The following is a 19223-nucleotide window of genomic DNA, read 5'->3' on the forward strand; positions in this document are numbered from 1 at the left end:
GGACCCACGAGAGATTTGGACCCGTGCTTCCTGGTCTTCTGCACACATCTCTCGCTGAGAACCCCCAGCCTGCCCTTCAGCAGACCCACAAATGTGCAGAGCTGGAGGACAACACGGGATAACTGATGGCGCCAGCATAGCCTTGTGCTTGGTCTTGATTCCTAGAGCAGAGCTCAGGACCTTGGCTTCCCCTTCGGACCTCCCCATGATACAAGCCCAAGGTTGGCAGCGAGCAGGGAGGGTGCACATAGATGACCTCTTTCTTCCCTGAGACGCCCAAGCAATCCCTATCAGCCTTGTTTCCATAGTCGAAGACCTGATAAAACCAGCCCAAGGAAGGGAGGGTTCATCTTGGCTCCTGGTTTGAGGGTGCAGTCCAGCATGGTGGGGAAGGCATGGCATGGCATCTGCTCACACTTCATCTGCAGGCAGGAAGCGAGGAGGGGTGAAGACCGCTGCTCAACTCAGCGCCGGCATCCAGACAATAGGATGGAGCCGTCCACATCCAGTGGATCTTCCCTCCTCAGCCAAACCTCTCTGACTGCATCCTTACAGGCACACCTAGATGTGTGTCTCCCAGGCGACCCCAAATCCAGACAAGCTGACCTTGAAGATGAACTGCCAACTGTCTTTCTTATACTTTGTTCTTGAATCCTCTACCGGTCCAGTTTCCTTATCCATTTAGGAAAAGATTCGAGGCACTTGCCTGCCGCTGCCTCGCTTCTCTTGCCCCCATCTTAATCTTTTCAGAAATCAGCGGTGTGTCTGTGTTTCTGCTTGCCGGTGTCTGGAGATATCTCGCCAAGGCAAGCAATGGGCGGGGTGGATACGTTAGGGGATGCTGTGGGCTCCGTGTAAAAGAGGTTAATACTAATAGACTCCAGGTGAGATGTAAATTGAGAGCAGTAAGGAGGGGCAGAGCCCGTGCCTAGCAGACCCCCAAGCCAGCCTGGGCTTGCCAGATATCCTCTGTCCCTGGTTCTCCATCATTCTTCATCTAGTCCTGTGGGTGCACTTAGACCTTTGACCTCCTTTTGCCCATCTGCTGAAAACAAAATGGAGTGTACCATTTTCTACACTCTTCCCTCTACACAGTGTGTTCTTTGGGATTCCCAGACAGCCTAGCAGTGAGAGATAGACTCCATCCCACCTCCCTACTTGTGTAACTCTGACCCTCATCTCATTGCCTAAGTAGCGATGGTGAGTGAACACAACCAACATCACCACTGCTGGCCAAAGATCCTGTCTGTGGGAGATGCTTACAGATGCAGCTCCCTTGAGCTCCAGAACCCCCAAGACACTAAGCTACATCCCCTTTCTAACTTTCTTTAAAGTGATCCCAGTAACTCTTGTTGGGTGCTGGCTGTCAGGGCAACAGGAGTGGGTGCTATCAGACTTCAAAAGATGCACTTGAGAATAAAACAGGCACCTAATCTGGACCTGGTGCCCCACCCCTTCACATGGGGCATTATGGCTTCAAGGCACAACCCATAATTCTAGTGGGACTCTGTGGCAATGTGTCTAGGAAAGAAGAAACAGAAGAGCACGTTCTTCTTTTCATCCCTAAAGAGATGTCTAGAGAACTGGGCCCGTCAAGTCCCTGTAGCTAGTTCCAAGTCCCACCATCCCCTTCAGAAGCAGTGAGTTCCAAGTTTATGTCCACATCCTTGCAGGACACTATTCTGAGTGCTTTACCCTCGCTCCTTCCTCCAACCCTCTGAGAAATTGTTGGTAGCATTCTACTCAAACACATAAAGTCTCTCAGAGAAGACTCTGAGAAAGCCCGGCTTGCCTGGGAGAGCCAGGCCGTGAGGGGAACGTGGCGCTCTGAGAGCCTCTGCGCCCATGTCCACTGTCCCCTGGGAAGCAATGAGCCACTCTGAGTGAAGCAGGAATGCATTGATGTGCTGCAGTCCCTCCCGGGTGCAGCCACTTCTGTCTCCCTTCAGAAGGAACACCAGCTCAGGGTCACCACAGCAGCACTCCATGTTCCCTCTGGGGTGCGTAGATCTTGGTTCACAGCTCCACGTGAAGTCACATGTTGGGACACACAGGTCTCACAGGAGCGAAGAGATTCTCACACTTGTGCAGCAAGCATTCCTACCCACGGAGGAATTTCTCAGCCCTGATTTTAGCTGCTTAAACTGAGGGTCATGGCCTCACATTGGGTCATGTAACTGAGCATGAGGTTACAAGAGAAGCTGGTATCAGTAAGGGGCTTCTGAAATGCAAGACTTCAAGATGCTTCTGGCAGTGCCCCCATGTTGCATCTCATGGCTTCCCTACAGTCTTGGTTCTGAACACACAACACACACACATGCTACTCAGAGCCTGAAGTGCCCAGGTCGAGGCCTAGGACTGGCCTACATTAGGAATTATGGCTCAGACTGCACACAAAGTTGTTTGCTCCTTTCAAACACAGTGGCTGAATTGTGGAGAATGAGCATTTATTGGTTTCCTGCCATTGCTCTCAGCATGAACTGGTTCACCTTTGGATTAGATTGCTAGAAGGTTTGAATTTAAAATTGCTATTTGAGTGACTGACTTGAGTTTCATTTTTTTAAAAAAAAATGAATTTGGGCTTGGGCAGAATTTCCAGAACTTTCTGAATTAGCCTTAATGTTTTTGCCATGTGTACCATATGTGAAATAGCATTCTCAGATTTGACAGTTATAAAATCAAACTATTAATCAACTCTGAAAAGCTGAAAATTCCCTAGGTTCTGCAGGATCAGACATCTGGTAAAATCCTCTCATTTGTGACATTCTGCATCCGGTAAAAGCTGAGCTCATATTTAAAAAGTGATTTATTTATTTATTTATTTATTTATGGTTTTTTCAAGACAGGGTTTCTCTGTAGCTTTGGGGACTGTCCTGGAACTCATTCTGTAAACCAGGCTTGTCTTGAACTCACAGAGATCCGCCTGTTTCTGCCTCCTGAGTACTGGGTTTAAAGGCGTACACCCCCACCACCTGGCCTAAAGAAGTGTTTTCAGGTAAAACATGTGTGGACTGGAGAGAAGGCTCAGTGGCTAAGAACAAGTACGGCTCCTAAGAGGATCTGAGTGCCCTTCCCAGCACCCACATCAGGCATCTCACACCCATTCCTAACTTCAGCTCCTGGGGATCCTGTGCTCCCTTCTGGCCTCCTTTGGCACCTGCACTCATATGGACATATCCCCCCACACACACACATTTATACCTAATTTAAAGTAAATAAAAACGCTAAAAATTACTTTTCCATTTTTATGTGTGTGCTGTGATGTAATCTGTATATTGGTGTTTTGCATCCATGTTACTGTGCAAGTGCATGTCTTTTGGGGGACCACACGTGTGTTCATAAGTATGTAGAGACCCCTAGGTTGATAATGGAAATCTTCCTACATTGCTCTTCCTACTAATTCACTGAGTGAGGGACTCTCAGACAAACCCAGAGTTCACCAATATGGCTAGCCAGCTTGCCTGGGGCATCCTTTCTGTGGCTGGAACTAGGCCAGGCGCCATGTCCACCATCCAGCATTTCTTGGGTTTCAGGGAGCCAAGCTTCAGGCCCTCCCCTGTGCACAGCAAGCTCCGTCACCACCAGGCTCTCCTCAGCCTTGACGTTAATCTGTCTGTGTCTTTGGTGACTGCTTCCTTTATATGACTGTTCCACTATCTTTCCACCCAGGATCAGGTCCACATTTTTCAGGTGAAAGGGGCATGAGTGGGAGAAGTCTGAGAACCCCTGCCGTGGACCGCAGTTCTGCTGATGAAGCATCCAAATCCAAGCTGCCGCCTGCATTGGCTCTGCCTCAGTGACCTGGCTCGACAGATCATGTGGGTACCATGGTGGTGGGCAGCTGTCACACACGGAGAGAGGAGACCTCAAGAGGCCTAGTTTGTTCTCTCTCTCTCTCTCTCTCTCTCTCTCTCTCTCTCTCTCCTCTCTTCTCTCTGTCTCTCTTCTCTCTTCCTCCCTCTCTTTTTCATTTTGAAGCATAACTGAATTTTCTCCCTATGATTATCCCATGGCTTAGGTCTCTCCCACCCCTACTCGGAGACCCTACCACGTTCCCATTCCCAGGCAGTTACTGTAAAGGGCCTTAGGAACAAATGCACTCCTGCATGACAGCACAAAGCGCCGAGCCTTGTCATTGTGTGTGTCCATGTCTTCCCTGCACCACGCTCATGGTCACTCATCAGGCCTCTTTGTACCAGCAGGGTTTGAACTACACCTGCTTCATGGAATAAAGTCTGGGGCAGCCAGGACTCAGCCCATCACTTCATTTAGTAAGCCAACAGCAAGGCTCAGAGGCCAGGACACTGCTCCCAAGGACAGTTCTGGGGCCTCCCGACCCCAGACTTGATTCCTTGTTGAGTCTTCTCTGCCCCCTCACTCTTGTGCACCTAGGGCTGCATGCAGGCCCCTGTCCCTCTGTCATCTTTTCCCTTTGTCCCCACCCTGTCCCCCTCTCCACCCTTGCTCATTCAGCTTCTTTATCTGGCCCTTTGTGTCTGAACCAGAGAAGGGCAGGGCAGGGCAGGCATGCCTCCTTCATCCCGCCTCATTATCCATCTGCAAACAGTTCTGCAGATGCCCAGACGCCCGCACCTGCTCCTGGGCTCCCAGCCGCGCAGCAGGTGCCGCCCAGCCAATCGCAAAGCTGCTGCAGAGAGAAAAGCCCCGGCCAGGCCTCCAGCTGCTCCTCTGCCTACCGAAGCAGGGACAAAGTCTTTCAGCTTTTCCCGACGCGACAGATGCTGAGGGGCCAGAGAAGGGGCAGAGGAACTGGGGCTGGGGGAGGTGAGCCCTGTGGAAGACCTCACAGATACCACACTCGCAGCACCCATACCCCACTGGATCCTCTCCAAAATCTCACTGCGACATCCCCACCCTCACCGCACACTGAAACACTAAGCATGTTGCCTGCTCCTGCTACCCCTGCCTGGTGCCCCCAGCCTGTCCCCTTTGACAGTTCCAGGAGTCTCTGAAAATGCAGGCTGACCTCATTGCTCCTCCACCACAGCCTCTCCGGCCTCACAATGAGCAGCAAGGTTTATGCTGGCTTTCAAAGTCCTGCCCTGGCCTTGGCTGCCTGCTAACTCTGTGATCACATACCTAGCTCTGGCATTGCCAGCAGGGCATATCCAGCCCAGCCTCTTGCTCTCTGGGGGTCCTGTTCATTTCCAGATTAAGTCAGTTTTCTTATGTTCATGACGACTGGAAGATCAGCCTCTCCTTTGGGACTGATGTGAATGTGAAATTATATATGCATTTATACGCATTTACGTGCCCTCACACATATGTACTCACATCTACATACATCCCCACACATGCACACATACACGAATATGTACACACATTTGAATACACACGTACACACATGCCTACACACATTGGCACACACATGCTAGCCTGTGGAAATCCCTGTCCCCATCTCGCTTCACAGCTTGACAGAGTCTGCCAGGGTGGGGGCCTCCATGTCATTGTGTAGAGAGGACAGCTGAACAGGCTGTGATCTGGAAGACCTTTTGGACACATTATACAGATATGTAAGCCAATCTGTAAGAGCAGAGTGTGGGCCTGGGTTTCCCTGTGACCTGAGACAGAGAGGTCCATATCTCCAAGCAACCCTGGCTCCACCTGTCTCCCAAAGGCAACCCTCTCCTGTAGAAGGCTGCCCAGCCCTCAAGCACCTCCATCAAGGATGATGAAGTCAGACTCTCTCGGGATACACCTGACTTATCTGGGTTAGTAACAGTGTCTTCCTCCTCTTCTCACATGGAGTGTATGTGCCTGTCCTCCATTTGCACACAGGCAGGGTCACTGCGCTCACAGTGCAAACACTATGAGTTCCTTGAGAGACCCTAAGGTTGGATGACCATGGGAGGGACCTGCACACTCAGAACCTGGTGAGTTCTATTCCAGGATTGACACTACAGTTGCTACAGACACAGCCAGCTGTGGTTGTGCCCATTTTACAGACAAGGAATCTGGGGCCGAACAAGCAGGTCTGAGCCAGGTACAGCCCTGACATTCTTCATCCAAGTCCAGCCCAGCCTCCACTCCCACCACTGCCCAGCAGTCCCAGAGAGATCCTCTCAGCCCAGCCGTATCCACTCTCCTGCTATTCACCACAGCCACTCTGCACACCAGTGCATTCTGCATTTATGAGATGCCTCTGGCTCTCTGGGGACCAGTCACACCCTGCCTGTATGGTTGGAGGAGGGAGGCAGGGCTCTGCATCCAGAATGGCCCAGTAGGATGGGGCTGAGCTAGGGTGAGCCTCTCTAGTCTAGCGTCTGCTGCACCTGTGAAGCAAAGTAGGGCTGGGAACACAAAGGGGCTTCTAGTGACTTTTCTGTGACTTGTCTGAGGCATTTGCAGAGAGCTCACGAGGGAGCTGGGTAGGCAGAAGAGTGATTGAGATGCTCATGGGTCCAGGGACAGGGGAGGAAAGTCAGTTGTGCATGGTGTGGGTGTACATGGTGTGGGCGTGCAGGGTGTGGGTGTGTGGGGTGTGGGCGTGCTCTTTCTGAAACAGTGTTGGACTTTGTCCCCCTTACCCCACAAAGAGGAGAGTTAAGATGGCCTTAAGGATGCTATCAGGCCTGGGCATGGACCAGTGGGAGTGTTCTAATGTAACACACACAGATCTCTGGATTTGATCCCAGCATCTCTCTCTCTCTCACACGCACGCGCGCGCGCGCGCACACACACACACACACACACACACACACACACACACGGGGTCAGTTAGTATAACTCCAACTGAATACAAATAAGAACTGGGGAGATGGCTCAGTTGGTAAAGTGCTTGCTCGCAGTCATAGGGCTGTGTTTGACTTCCTAGCGCCCACATTAAAAAGGCTGGCACTGTGACGTGCTCCTGTAATTCCAGCCCCAGGGAAACAGAGACAAACTGATCATCAGGGCTCACTAGCCACCCAGCCTCATCTAATCAGAGAGCTCCAGGCAGTGAGAGACCCTGTCCCAAAGGAGGTTTCCCTGAGGATGACTCTAGGGTCATGCCCCACCTCTGCAGACTGCATAGGCACAGACGTGCAGCCAACACCCACTCACGTTATACATACCAGTAGTAAAATATTACATATAATATAGTACATAAAATAACGTAGGGAGCCTAGGGTTGGTGGCACATGTCTGTAACCCCAGCACTTGGGTGGCTGAGGCAGGAAAATCAGCTCAAGTCTAGCCTGGGATACACAGACAAAACAAGAAACAAAATAAGAATGTGACTTGGAAAAGATCGCATCACCAGAGATGTAATTATTCTAGACATCAGTCACTCTGCTCTGAACAGTTGCAGTGAGCTCGCTGATCGTTGATCCTGAGCATACTGGAAGCCAATGAGAAAGGGGGAAATGCAACTTCACACATGTCCACGGTGGGCCAGAAAACACCGGGGTGAGGAGGCTCTGCTAGGACTGCTTCAGGAGCAGAAAGGAGCTCAGGCCGCGGCCTCACCCGGAAGCCCCCTCTCCTTGGCAACAGCTCTTTCCTCCGGTAGACTCAACCTTCTCTGCTCCAGCACTGGACACCCCAGGGCACAAGTCTACAGCAGCATCTGGGCGGGTGGGCTTTCACATTTCACCACCAGGGGTCAGTGCTGCGCAGGCTCTGCTCCTCGACTGCACAAGAGAGAACCAGGAGAGGAGGAGCCTGAGAGTTGCCAGGGCCTCACTAAAAGAAGCCAGTACCAGCTGGGGCCGGTGAGACTAGGGGAGGACTGGAGGGGGGCTGGGATAAGTGGAGGGAGGGATAAGTGATGGGATTCAACCTGCCATCTAGAGAATCAGTGAGCTTGTGTCCAGCCTAAGCTAAAATCTGCCTGCGTCCCTCCCCACTCTCTTCCTCCCCCCTCCTTTCATCCCTCCCTCCACTGGCTTGCAGATAAAGGAACTTGATAAAGCTTGATGACGTGAATTTGAACCTTGGAATCTGCATGGTGGAAGGAGAGAATCAACTCCAAAAGCTGTCCTCTGACCTCCACTTGTCAACCGAGGCACATGTGTGTGCATGTACATACACACACACACACACACACACACACACACACACACACACATGAATAGTGGTAATACATTTTTTTAAAGATTTATTTATTTATTTATTATGTATACAACATTTTGCCTGCATATATATGCCTGCACACCAGAAGAGGGTGCCAGATCTCATTGCAGATGGTTGTGAGCCACCATATGGTTGCTGGGAATTGAACTCAGGACCTCTGGAAGAGCAGCCAGTGCTCTTAACCGCTGAGCCATCTCTCCTGCCCGTGGTAATACATTTTTAAGTGTAATAATAATAATAAGTTTTAAAACGTCCCCACCTGGCTGGCTCTAGGTGCTCAGCATGCTCATAATGAGGAAGGGGTGCTTGGAGAGAATGGGGTGCCCAGGATTTGTACTGTAGCTCTGCCCGGTCCTCAGTGTGGGTTTGAGCCCACCAACGTGCTTTAGTCGGCCTCAGTTTTCCCACCTGAGTAAGGGACAGGAGGACAGGGTGGTGACGGATCATGGTATTTATGGCTGAGACTGTGAGCTCCGGGCAGAAGTAGGGACACCCACCCTCCCACAATGGAAGCTACAGGGGTGGGGACTAGGAAAGTAAAGTCAGGGTTGGAAGATGTCAACAGAATTTTAAATGTCGCAAGAAACCCAAGTCTAGCATGTGTTGGGTGGGCACACGAGTGTTAGCTTCTCAGGTTGTCCACTCACTACATCTGGAATTAACTAAAACCCAAAATGGCTGGGCACACCCGCAAGGATCATTTGAAGTGGGAAGATCCACTTCCAATCCAGATCATTTGAGATAGGGAAATCTACCTCTAATCTGGGCCACACTTTCTGCTGGTAGTCTCTGCAAAGGATGTGGAAGAAGGAAGCTTGCTCTCCCTTTTCCTGCTTCCTCCAGCCCTGCTAGCAAGTCCATTCCTTCGCTAGAATTAGGATTCACTAGAATCAGGATTTGGGTGTATAATGGACACCAGCTGAGACATCCAGTCTCATGGACTGAACAACTACTGGATTCTTGAACTTTCTGTACCATTGTTGGACTAGCTGTCCTCAGCCTGTAAATCAAGAGAGAGATTCATTCTACAAGTTCTGTTACTCTATAGAACCCTGACCAATACAGCATGCAAGGATAGAGCCTCTCCCTCAGGGGCACAGATGCCTGTGGCCCTTCTGTTCTCCCCTGATGCCCCTCCCTAATGCATGGATCAGAACAGCCTTTATGTTGGCAAGTTTGGGAATGACTTGGAGCAGAGCCATGGGTGGGCAGGAAAGGGAGGCCCCACCCACCTGTGGTTTCCTGCCCATTAATCTGGTAATTATGGCCCTGGAAGGAGGGTGGGCAGACTCCCCACCCACACACACGCTGAGGAGCTGCGGTGCACAGCTCCTTCTTGGGGAAGAGGGGAGACAATAGCACTGGGGGGAGGAAGGCTGGCTCCCCCACTCCTCCTTCCCCTCCCTCTTCCCCTCCCCTCCCACTCTTCCTGCTGTGCGGCAGTTCCCTCTAAGGTAAGAACCTTCCATCTCAGAGGGAAGCTCTTTACTCCATTCTGCAGAGAAGTCCCTTGGGCTCAAGAAGGAAACAACCTAAAACAGCTTCAGGAAGTCCCTGAAACTGAGCAGCTTCACTAGGCCCCTCCCTCCCCAAGAGGCTCAGACCAACTGAGGCACCAGAAAAGGGCACTCTTGACTGTTTAGCAGCCTGCAGGCTGTGCAGTGAGCTCCAGGTTCCTAACATTGTGAGCTGTCACCTGTGCTGGGATGGACTTTGGTGATGCAGCTGTCTTGGAGTCATTTTTGCTCCTGTAAGTGACTCCAGTAGAACCAACTCATGGTTCACTAAGTCTGACTTTAATACTATCTAAACTTTGGTTCATCGTTGATTCCCTATCTGGGGTGTGTGGTCATTTGTTCACGGTTCCCTGGGAAGAGCATCAAATAACGCTGTCCCCTCTCCCACACTCAAGCGGTGGAGGTTCCTTCCTGACCCTCTAGTGCCATTGAAGCCTGCTCACTGGTCTTTATGCTGCACTGGCTCAGAGCAGCAGTGGGAGGAGCCACTGGGAGGAGACCAGTGAGGGAGGAGAATACCAAGGCACGCATGCTTGTCTTGTTTTCACGTCATTTTCTTTCTCTGTATCCATCCCCTGGACCTCTAGACTGTGCCTTTACGGGGAAGGAAGCCCAGGGCTTGGCAAGGAAGAGTAACTGATAGAGGCCACCTGGTCTAACCAGCGCTGCCCAGTATCCAGCCTCGGATGTGAATGCTTCCTGGGGAGATGTAAGTAGCCGGAAGGAGGCAGCAAAGGACAGGGGACAGAGGACAGGTGCATTCCACTAGGTCACCCTGGGTCAGTATTTGCCCTCTCTGGGCCGAGATTTCACTGGTTTGTAGCTCCTCCATCCTGACCCCTGTGGTCAGTCCTCTCCGCTAAGCAGTGTTTTCAGTGACAGGTGTCCACCGCCTGCCGGTTGCTTTGGTCCAAATAACATCAGCACTTTAACTATCTTTCTTTTATAATCTTGGGAAACTGCCTCTGGGAAGACTAAAGAATAATCTCAGGCTCTCAGTTTCTTCCCAAGGTTGCCCTGCTGGACCAACTTTTTCTTCTCTGTGGCTCCAACACAACCTCACACCTGGGACTTTTTATGTTTTAATACAGATGCCAGCCTCCCTCCTGGCTTGAGCTGGCTCTTATAGAGGCATCAAACTCCAATGACGTCTCTCACCCTCCCTATTTTCCTTCCACCAATACTCCCTTCCTTGCTCCCAGAGGCACATGGCTTTCCTATGACATATAAGGGCTACACAGTTACTTGTACAAAAGTGTGAGGATGACTTTCTCAGCTCTTAGGGGAAAACATAAACCATCAACTTTACTATTTATAAGCCTCATTTGATCCCCTTTATCTCTGCATCATGCCCCCAAAACTTTGCATGACCCACAGTGGGATAAATGATCTAATGAGCTGGGTGGCCTCGGGAAAAATCCCTGACCTCTCTGATTATACATTGACTGTATAATCCAGGCTAGCCTCAAATTCATAGTAATCCTTTGCCTCGGTCTCTTGAGTGCTGATCCCAACAGGCATGCACTGCTTGACTTGGTTTATCAAAATTCTTAGGGGAGGAAGATGTAGCATAAATAGACAAGACAGGGCAAGATGGGGCTGGGTTATAGCTCCGTGGTAAACCACTTGCCTAGCAAACCTGGGACTTTAGTCCAGTTCCTATAATTTACACATAGACAACAAGCAGAATGTTCTACAATTAAATCCTAGCAAAACTCAAGATGATGGTGGCCCTATGGCAACCTGGGCTACATAGTGGCATTCTCAAAAAGTGGAGCACTTGGTGGCTAGGCACTTGCCACAAAAGCATGAGGACCCAAGTCCAGATCTTCAGACCCATACAATGCCTAATGGGTGTGTGAGCCTGTGAAAAAGGAAGGCCAAGTCAAGGGAGCAAAGATTAGCTTTATCTGGCAGCTCTGGGTTTGACTGGGCCCCTCCCTTGCAGCGAACTGAGGAAGCCCTGAGTGTGTATTGTTGACAAGGGCCTGGATCTGTCAAGAACAAATGCTTCACACCATGGAAGTGTCAAAGCCACCCATTGGGCCAGGCTCGGAGGGATGGCAAAGAGCCTTCCTCTGGTCTGACTGCAACTGCTGACAGTGTTGAGTGCCCACCGACCAGGCTCTTCCCAGAGAAGCCAGCTTCAGGTCCCAGCACAGACGTGGAGGCCAACCATCTCTAACTCCAGTCTCAGGGGATCTGATGCCCTTTTCTGCCCACTATGAGCATACAGGTGATGCATAGATCTACGTGTAGGCTAGACACCCAGACACATAAAATAAAAGAAAAAAAAATTAAAGTCTAAATCAGTAAAAGAGACAACAGGGCTAGAGAGGGTTCAGCAGCTGTCCGGGCTTGCTGCTCTAGCATGCAAACAGGATTTGGCACATCCAGTCCCTCACAGCCACCTGTAACCCAGTTCCAAGGGATAGAAGCCTTCTTCTGCACACACAGTGATCACAAACACAGGTGTGGGCATGCACACACACACACACACACACAGACACAGACACACACGTGCACACACACGGGGTGGGGGGAATGATAAAAATAAACCTCAAAACCAGACAAATAACAGAAATTTTATAAAGCTACAAATTGCTTCATCAGGAAGGTAGGCAAAACTGAAAAGCACAACAGATACTGAGCCTTTTGTTTTTCATTTTATTTCTTTGAGCTTCATGAACTGCTGGGGCATGGGCTGGCCAACAGGGACGCAAGGTTCTCAGGAGGCATGGGAGTAGCCAGAACCAAGAGCAACCATACCTCCAGCCTGTCAGTCATTCACAAAGGCCCCCCAGCGCGCCTGTGCGTGGTGCTCACTGCTGGATCCTGCGCACACTCTGCACCTGGAAGGTGTGGGCGTGGGAGCCCCACTCCCTGAAGTGCTTGTAGTCACCTGAGTGGTGATCACTCTCCAGTACATACTGAAAACCTCGGTAGCCGGGAAACTGGGAACAAACCCACCTGGGAAACAGAAGAGACGACTACCACCCAAGGTCTCTGAGGCCCAAACCAAGTCAGGCAGCGACGCATCGGAAAGCCCAATCAGCCAGGTTGGCTTTGTGGTCCTGGTACTACACATGTGTGTGTGGGAGCTCTCTCTTTCCCTCACTGCTGCTGTTCCCCGGGCAAAAATACCCTTCCGGCCACTTTTCAGGGTCACAGTATGGTCTCCCTCAAGACTACCCATCTACCTGTCTCCACCAAGCTGTGGTTGTCCTCTTGTAATAGGGATAAAACTGAGGAATTTTAAAATGACTTTATGAGTGGCTGCCTTCCCTAGAGTAAGCCCTGGCATAGGACGCCTGGAACTAGTCTCCCCGTGCAGACACTGTGCAGAGAGGAGCCAGCGGATGCTCATAAAGAAAGAAAAGGGATGTATAGGAAGTCTTTCTTTGTCCAGCTCTCCCTCACAGTTGTTCCAAGACATGGGCCCTTGCGTTATTCACAACAGGGTCTCCAGAGCAGAGGAAGCATACAGAGAACAGTGTCAGCCATATTGAAACACAACCTGAATCTGGTTCCTTGCTATCTGAACAAAAGCTCTGCTTCCCATCTTCATCCTTGCCTGCAGGAGCCAAGCACCTTGGAGAAAGAGACTAACGCATCAGGTCTCCCTCTCAGTCCCAGTCAAGGCAGGGAAACTGAAGCAAGTCTCAAAAAAAAACAAAAAAAAACAAAAAAAAAAAACAAAAAAACAAAAAACACATGTGACCCTAGCCAGCCAATCAGAGTATCCCATTTATTTGGACATGGTGATTGGTTCAGAAGGGAGCACATGACCCAAGCTAGATCATTATGCTCTTTTCCTGGAAACTTAGCTGGAGTAAGGCGAATATTATCTCTCCTGCTAGGGATAGAGTGTAAGACCAAAGTCTCTGTCTTTGCATTGGGGAAGAGCTGGTTTAAGAATAGAGCCAGGGGAGTGAGATGGGAAGAAGGCAGATTCCAGCAGTTTCTGGATCCAGCTGTGCCCGAAGCTGATCACAGGAGACCACATATATCCTCTGTCCCTAAGCCAGCTTGCCCCAGGTGTCCTCTTGTCACTTGCAATGCCCTCCATGCCTCCATGTTCTCTGGCATGCTGTGCACACAGTCTCTACAGGATGTGTCCCAACCCTCCCCACATCTCTTTGTCTTGCCAGCCAGAGCTATGGGTCTACTTACGCCCCAGATTGAACATGGAAGGAGCCCACTTCAGTGCCGTCCCAGCCCATGGCCTGCAGAGAGGGGTAGTCGTCGCTCAGTTCACCTTTCCTACCGAGAAAGTTCTCCTGCTCAAAGATGGTCAGTCTTGAGTCACGGTGGTTCTACAGATAACAGAGAACTCAGTCAGACCACCAGGCGCGAGACTGGACATGCAGGAGCCGCAGCCCCTCACTCAGCCTTTGTCTCCCAAGTCAGCCTTTTGTCCAGAGCTCTGAGATGGGCAACAGGCAACAGGAAGCTTCACAAGATACTTCAGCATCTGTCCTTCCAAAGGATCAAGGACAGAACAAACTACAAGGATGTCCACCTTAACTGATCTAAATGTCCCATAGCAGGAGACCAGGCAGGAAGATAGTGTGTTGTGCTATAAGAAACATGTGAATATCTGGGTTAGACTTCAGCCCTTTGCTAGCTGGCTGAGCTCAGGTGCACCACACAGTGTTTCTGAGGTGCCATTTACCCACAGCTGTGACATGGAACCAACCATATCTCCTCTCCATCTTTGGAAAGGGAGAGCAGCGCCTGTCTCCATCCGTGCTCCACCACCAGCAGCAATGCACAGTGGAGAGAGAGGAGGTGATGAACTGGGCACAATACATAGGACCTCACCTCCTGGCCAGTTCTGCCTTTCCTGCCACCCAAGGAAATACCACACCAAAGGGCTCCCACCATAACCAAGATTGCTACCGGCTGAGGTTTCATGTTGGGGTATAGCCACAGCATGCGTACTATCGCTTTATGTCAAATTACAGAACCTGAAGGTCACAGAAGAGAGAAACCACCACATCTATCTCTTGATGACGGATTAAAGCTTGAGTTTAGACATCATATTCCCAAGTGCCCATGAGCTGGGCTCTGGTCACCCGGGTGCAGGCAGTAGGACTCACAGCACAGGCCACAGGCCGGAAGGAGGTAAGCCTCTCAGCAGGGTAGGCTGTGTTGCCACTCCAGGCATCCCAGGCCGGGTACTCGCCCCTCTCCAGCACGTACTGCTGCCCTTGAAAGCCAGCATGCTCAAAGCCCACCCACCTGTAGACAGACAGGGCAGAAATGGAAAGAAAGAAGAGCTGCCAACCTGAGAACTGGATCAGGGCTCTACAGGGGGCGACCGACCTCTAAGGCCACTTGACAATACCTGGGTTGTTATGACTTTATAACTTGGGAGTGGGTGCGGTGGTCATTCAGTAAGTGGAAGCCAACACTGGAACAGCACCCAGGTCACCCTACCCAAGAGCAATCATGCCTAGACCTTGCTAATGCCAACTGTGGGAAACCCTGCCTAAACCCAACATAGGAAATTCTGTCTAGGGCCAGCATCACACTGGCTTCGAGTGTCCAACAGAGAAGGGACTGCCCTAGGCAGGTGCTCTGAAGTCCTCACACATTCATTGCCACAAAGGTCACATCATGTAGACAGGAGTCAGCCATGGGCTAACCCCAGTTTCATTGTTTCCTGGTGATATTGTCAAACACAGAAATTGACAGTCTGAGGGGTTAAGAGTGTCTTCCCTGAGCTGTCTCTCCCTTCTCCCTCCTCAGGGAGGCTTCTGGGACAGCTTCTCCCTCCTGCTCATTTCCCGTGGCAGAAGGGACTTCCACAGTCTCACCTTGAGCAGAAGTATGGAAGTTGTCCTCTATCAATCCCTTTTGTTTTAGATCACCCTCTGAATCCACCCAGGCTCTTTTCCTCTGTCCAGCCTCCCCTGGCAGCTTGCAGGACACTGTCCCTAGACAGGCAGCTGTCCTGAGCCCTGTCTCCCAACCTGAGTAGAGCATCTAGACGCTAAAAGAACAATCGCTATGGTGTGAGATGCAATATAGACCACCAAGGTGACCTTGGGAGGTACCCACAGACAAAGCCTGGGCTCTAAGTCAGACAGAGAAAGTTCCACCCTCCTTTTGGTCTTCTTCCTAATTTTCTGGGATATTCTACCCAGTGGAATACACATGAATCACATACCACTAATTACATTTGATCTTAAGATTAAGCAAAAATTAAAATTCAACTCTTGAGTCACAAAATATACATTGAAAATTCTTCCTCAACGGCCATGTGTGGCTAGTGAGTCTCAAGCAGATTAAGCAGATTTATAAATCTTCCCATCATTGTAGCAAGGGCTGCTGCAGGATGCTAGTCTTGAGGATCTGGGTGTAGGTGATACCGACTTTCAGTTTACGTGTAGGAGGGACACCTTCGGATCCCATGGGGATGCCTCATCTAGTGGGCAGGGACCGTGTGATGGTGTCCCTTACAAGTGGGAAGTGTACAACCTGGGTAATGTGACTCAACAGCCCTGCGTTCTCTCTTGCACATGGGAGGGACACGTAGGTACAATTAAAGCCTGGGAAGATAAATCTGGGAGCACAGATAGGTTCTAGCATCCGTCCTTAGATCCCTTCCCGCCCCTACCCCCATCCTGACTCACGCTCCACTTAGGACTTTCAAAGATCGCACGGTCTCGAAGCCAAGCTCCAACACACTGGGACACTCGGCTGTGAATTCATGCCGACGGCCCTGGAAGCCCTCTTCGTCCCACACCACCATCTGTGCAGGAAGGAAGGGAGATGTGTGGGCGACAGGGTTCAGTAAGCACGGAGGGTCTCACCCTGGATTCAGGGTGGAGCCAAACAAGTCAACCAAGGTCGCATACTCAAGTGCCTCTGGGGTCAGGTGGGTGAGCAAGGTGGACTATGGCATGGTCCTAGGCAGCACAGGCCCAGAGTACAGACCACGTCTGTCTACCATCACCTCCCGCTGACATCAGGTGGGAATGTAGGCAGTTTCTGTTTCTCAAGGCCTTCATGGAAGACTTTCATGTGGCTCCTCCAAACTTTTTTTTTTGAGATATAATCTCAAGAGGCCTAGGCTGGCCTTGAACTCACAAACTTCCGACCTCCAATTCCTCAGTGCTAGGATTACAGGTATGTACCATCACACCAGCTTTTAGTTTTTCTTTCCAAAGCCAAGCTTGGTCAAAGAAATACAGAAGGAAGATTGTGTGATGTGACTCAGCAGTGGGTACCAGGAGAACCGAGTTCAAGTTCAGGATGTGTGACTCCCTGGTCTGAAACCTGGTGGCATGCATGGCGGTTGGTACCCCTCCCCCGTGAAGCTGCAGTTGGGGGCTCTTAGCTGGTTTCCTCCCTCCCCTCCCAGGACACGTGCTCCCTAGGCCACTCCCTACCCGCCAGTGTCCGGCTGACTTGGTGCACTGCAGGGTCATGTTGGCCCGGTCCTACAGAGAGAAGAACACAGTCACCTTCTGTCTGATTCCCAGCAGCATCCTCGACTGAAGCAGGGACAGAATCCAGATGGATCTGGGTGTTCCTAGACCGCAGTGACCTTTCTCCCATCCCACCCATCTGCAAGTGGCATCTTCTCAGCCACATCTGGGTATCTTCACTTCCATTCCCAGCTCACAGTGGGGCCGCTATGGCTATGTGGGTGGAATGAGGTGAGCACATTTCTCTTGCCCACCACACACACTAAGTGCAGCACCAGTCTGATGCATGGCTCTCATAGTGGACACACAGAACACAAAATGATGGGGGTAAACTACTTGGCATTTAAATAAGAGTAACAGACAACAGTCTGGACATCCAGAGACTACCTGGATTGTGATGGCATTCAGGGTGATCAATGACATCCCCAAAACAATGCCATCAGAGAGCTCAGCTCCACTCCTGCCTCCCACCCAGACTTACCAAGAAGGGCCCAGAGCAAATGTCAGAAGCAGGACCAAGCAAGGTCAGGCTCTTATAGGCAGGAAAGGGGCAGGGGCCCCGAGGGACAAACACAAACTCAGCAAGCCAGGGGTAGAAACAAAAGCCAGTCCTGGCCAAGGCCCAGGATGGACATGTCAGCAGCTCTGGCTTTAGTGGGGAGGGAACAGTGGCTTGCCCCAGGGTCAGCGCTAGAGAAGATGCGAGGCAGACTGTCCACCTCCATCAGTTCCGCGGGACTCCTGACTAGAACTAGGAAAACACTAGACTGGGGGCCCAGCATCAACCTTGAGACAGAGCACAAATCTTCAGAGGGGGCAGTAAGAATGGTGATCAGAATCCCAGAGAACCTAGACAACAAAGAGACATACATGGATCTAAACTACATGGGAAGTAGAAAAAGACAAGATCTCCTGAGTAAATTGGGAGCATGGGGACCATGGGAGAGGGCTGAAGGAGAGGGGAGAGGAAGTGAGGGGAGAAGAGAAAAAAATATAGCTCAATAACATCAATAAAAAAATTAGTGTTGGTCAGGGCCAGAGCTGGTACCGGCTGCAAGCCCTGTGGAAGCGTCTGTGCATACAGAAGCAAGGAGTTGCAGGCTGCAAGCATCTTCACAGAGCAAAGCATGACGGACAAGCACCCGAGTGGCTTGCCTCTGAGACAGCCCGAGAAAGGCAGTCACAGGAGTGGGTAGCAGGGCAGGAACTGCTTGTGGTAAAACTCATCCCTGTTGCTGGGTGAGGTGACCAGATAAAGAGTGAGTCCCCGATGGGCAGGAAATAGCAACATCTCTTCCTTCCTGCAATGACAAAAAAGCTGTCACACAAGCAGGACTTGGCAAAGGGTGAGTGGGATGCAGCCTCCACAGGCAGCATTCTGGTCCTGCACCCCACACCTGTGAGAAGGGTCCTGATGCAACTGAACCGCACTTATGTATCAAATGGAAGTAAAAAGACAAAGTGGGTCGGACAGTGGGGGCACACACTTTTAATTTCAGCACTCAGGAAGCAGAGGGAGGCTGATCTCTGTGAGTTCAAGGCCAGCCTGGTGTACAGAGTGAGTTTCAGGACAGCCAGGGCTACACAGAGAAACCCTGTCTTGAAAAACTAACGAACAAAAGAGACAAAGTGAGGACTGATGGCTGATGAGATGGTTCAAAGGTACCTACGGCCAGTGCTGAGGGTCACATTATGGAAGGAAAGAACTGAACTCCATGTGGGCACGCATGAACACACACACACACACACACACACACACACACACACACACATACACACACGTGCGTGTTCGTGCGTGCGTGTGTAATAAAAAATGTTTAATGTTAATGGTTAGCCTGAGAGCACAGGTGTGATAGCTGTTAGCTGTCTGGGTCTTGGCGACTTTTGCCATCCTTGCTAGCAGAAGTACTTATCACTATAAGTACTTCTTTGACAGTTCCCCCAAAGCAGGAGCTCATAGCATCTAAGAGTCTGGACTCGGGAAGTTAGAAGCAACAGCCCTGCGTGGTGGTGCACACTTGTAATTCCAGCACTTGGGATGCGGAAGCAGGAAAGCTAACCTCAGCTACACAGTGAGCCTGAGGTCGGCCTGGGCTACACCCTGTCTCAATAAACTAAAAAGAAATAAAGAATAGTGTGAGTGCCAATTCCACACGGGAAAGAGGGTTGGAAGGGGACAAAGGAGCCACCC

General features: G+C 50.8%; 1 protein-coding gene across 1 annotated transcript; it reads right to left on the reverse strand.

Annotated features, from left to right (window-relative positions):
- Positions 1–12160: 12160 nt before the first annotated feature.
- On the reverse strand, positions 12161–17055 carry Cryba4 (crystallin beta A4). Its single transcript, XM_048450671.3, has 5 exons — positions 16994–17055; positions 16235–16353; positions 14696–14837; positions 13767–13909; positions 12161–12563 (listed from the first exon to the last, which is right to left on the reverse strand). Exons 1-5 carry the CDS (start codon positions 17030–17032, stop codon positions 12416–12418), a joined length of 591 nt encoding a protein of 196 aa, XP_048306628.1. The 5' UTR covers positions 17033–17055; the 3' UTR covers positions 12161–12415.
- Between the last annotated feature and the right edge of the window lie 2168 nt (positions 17056–19223).

The sequence above is a fragment of the Myodes glareolus genome, chromosome 2 (genome assembly GCF_982192425.1).
Source record: "Myodes glareolus chromosome 2, mMyoGla1.1, whole genome shotgun sequence".
NCBI classification, from domain to species: domain Eukaryota; kingdom Metazoa; phylum Chordata; class Mammalia; order Rodentia; family Cricetidae; genus Myodes; species Myodes glareolus.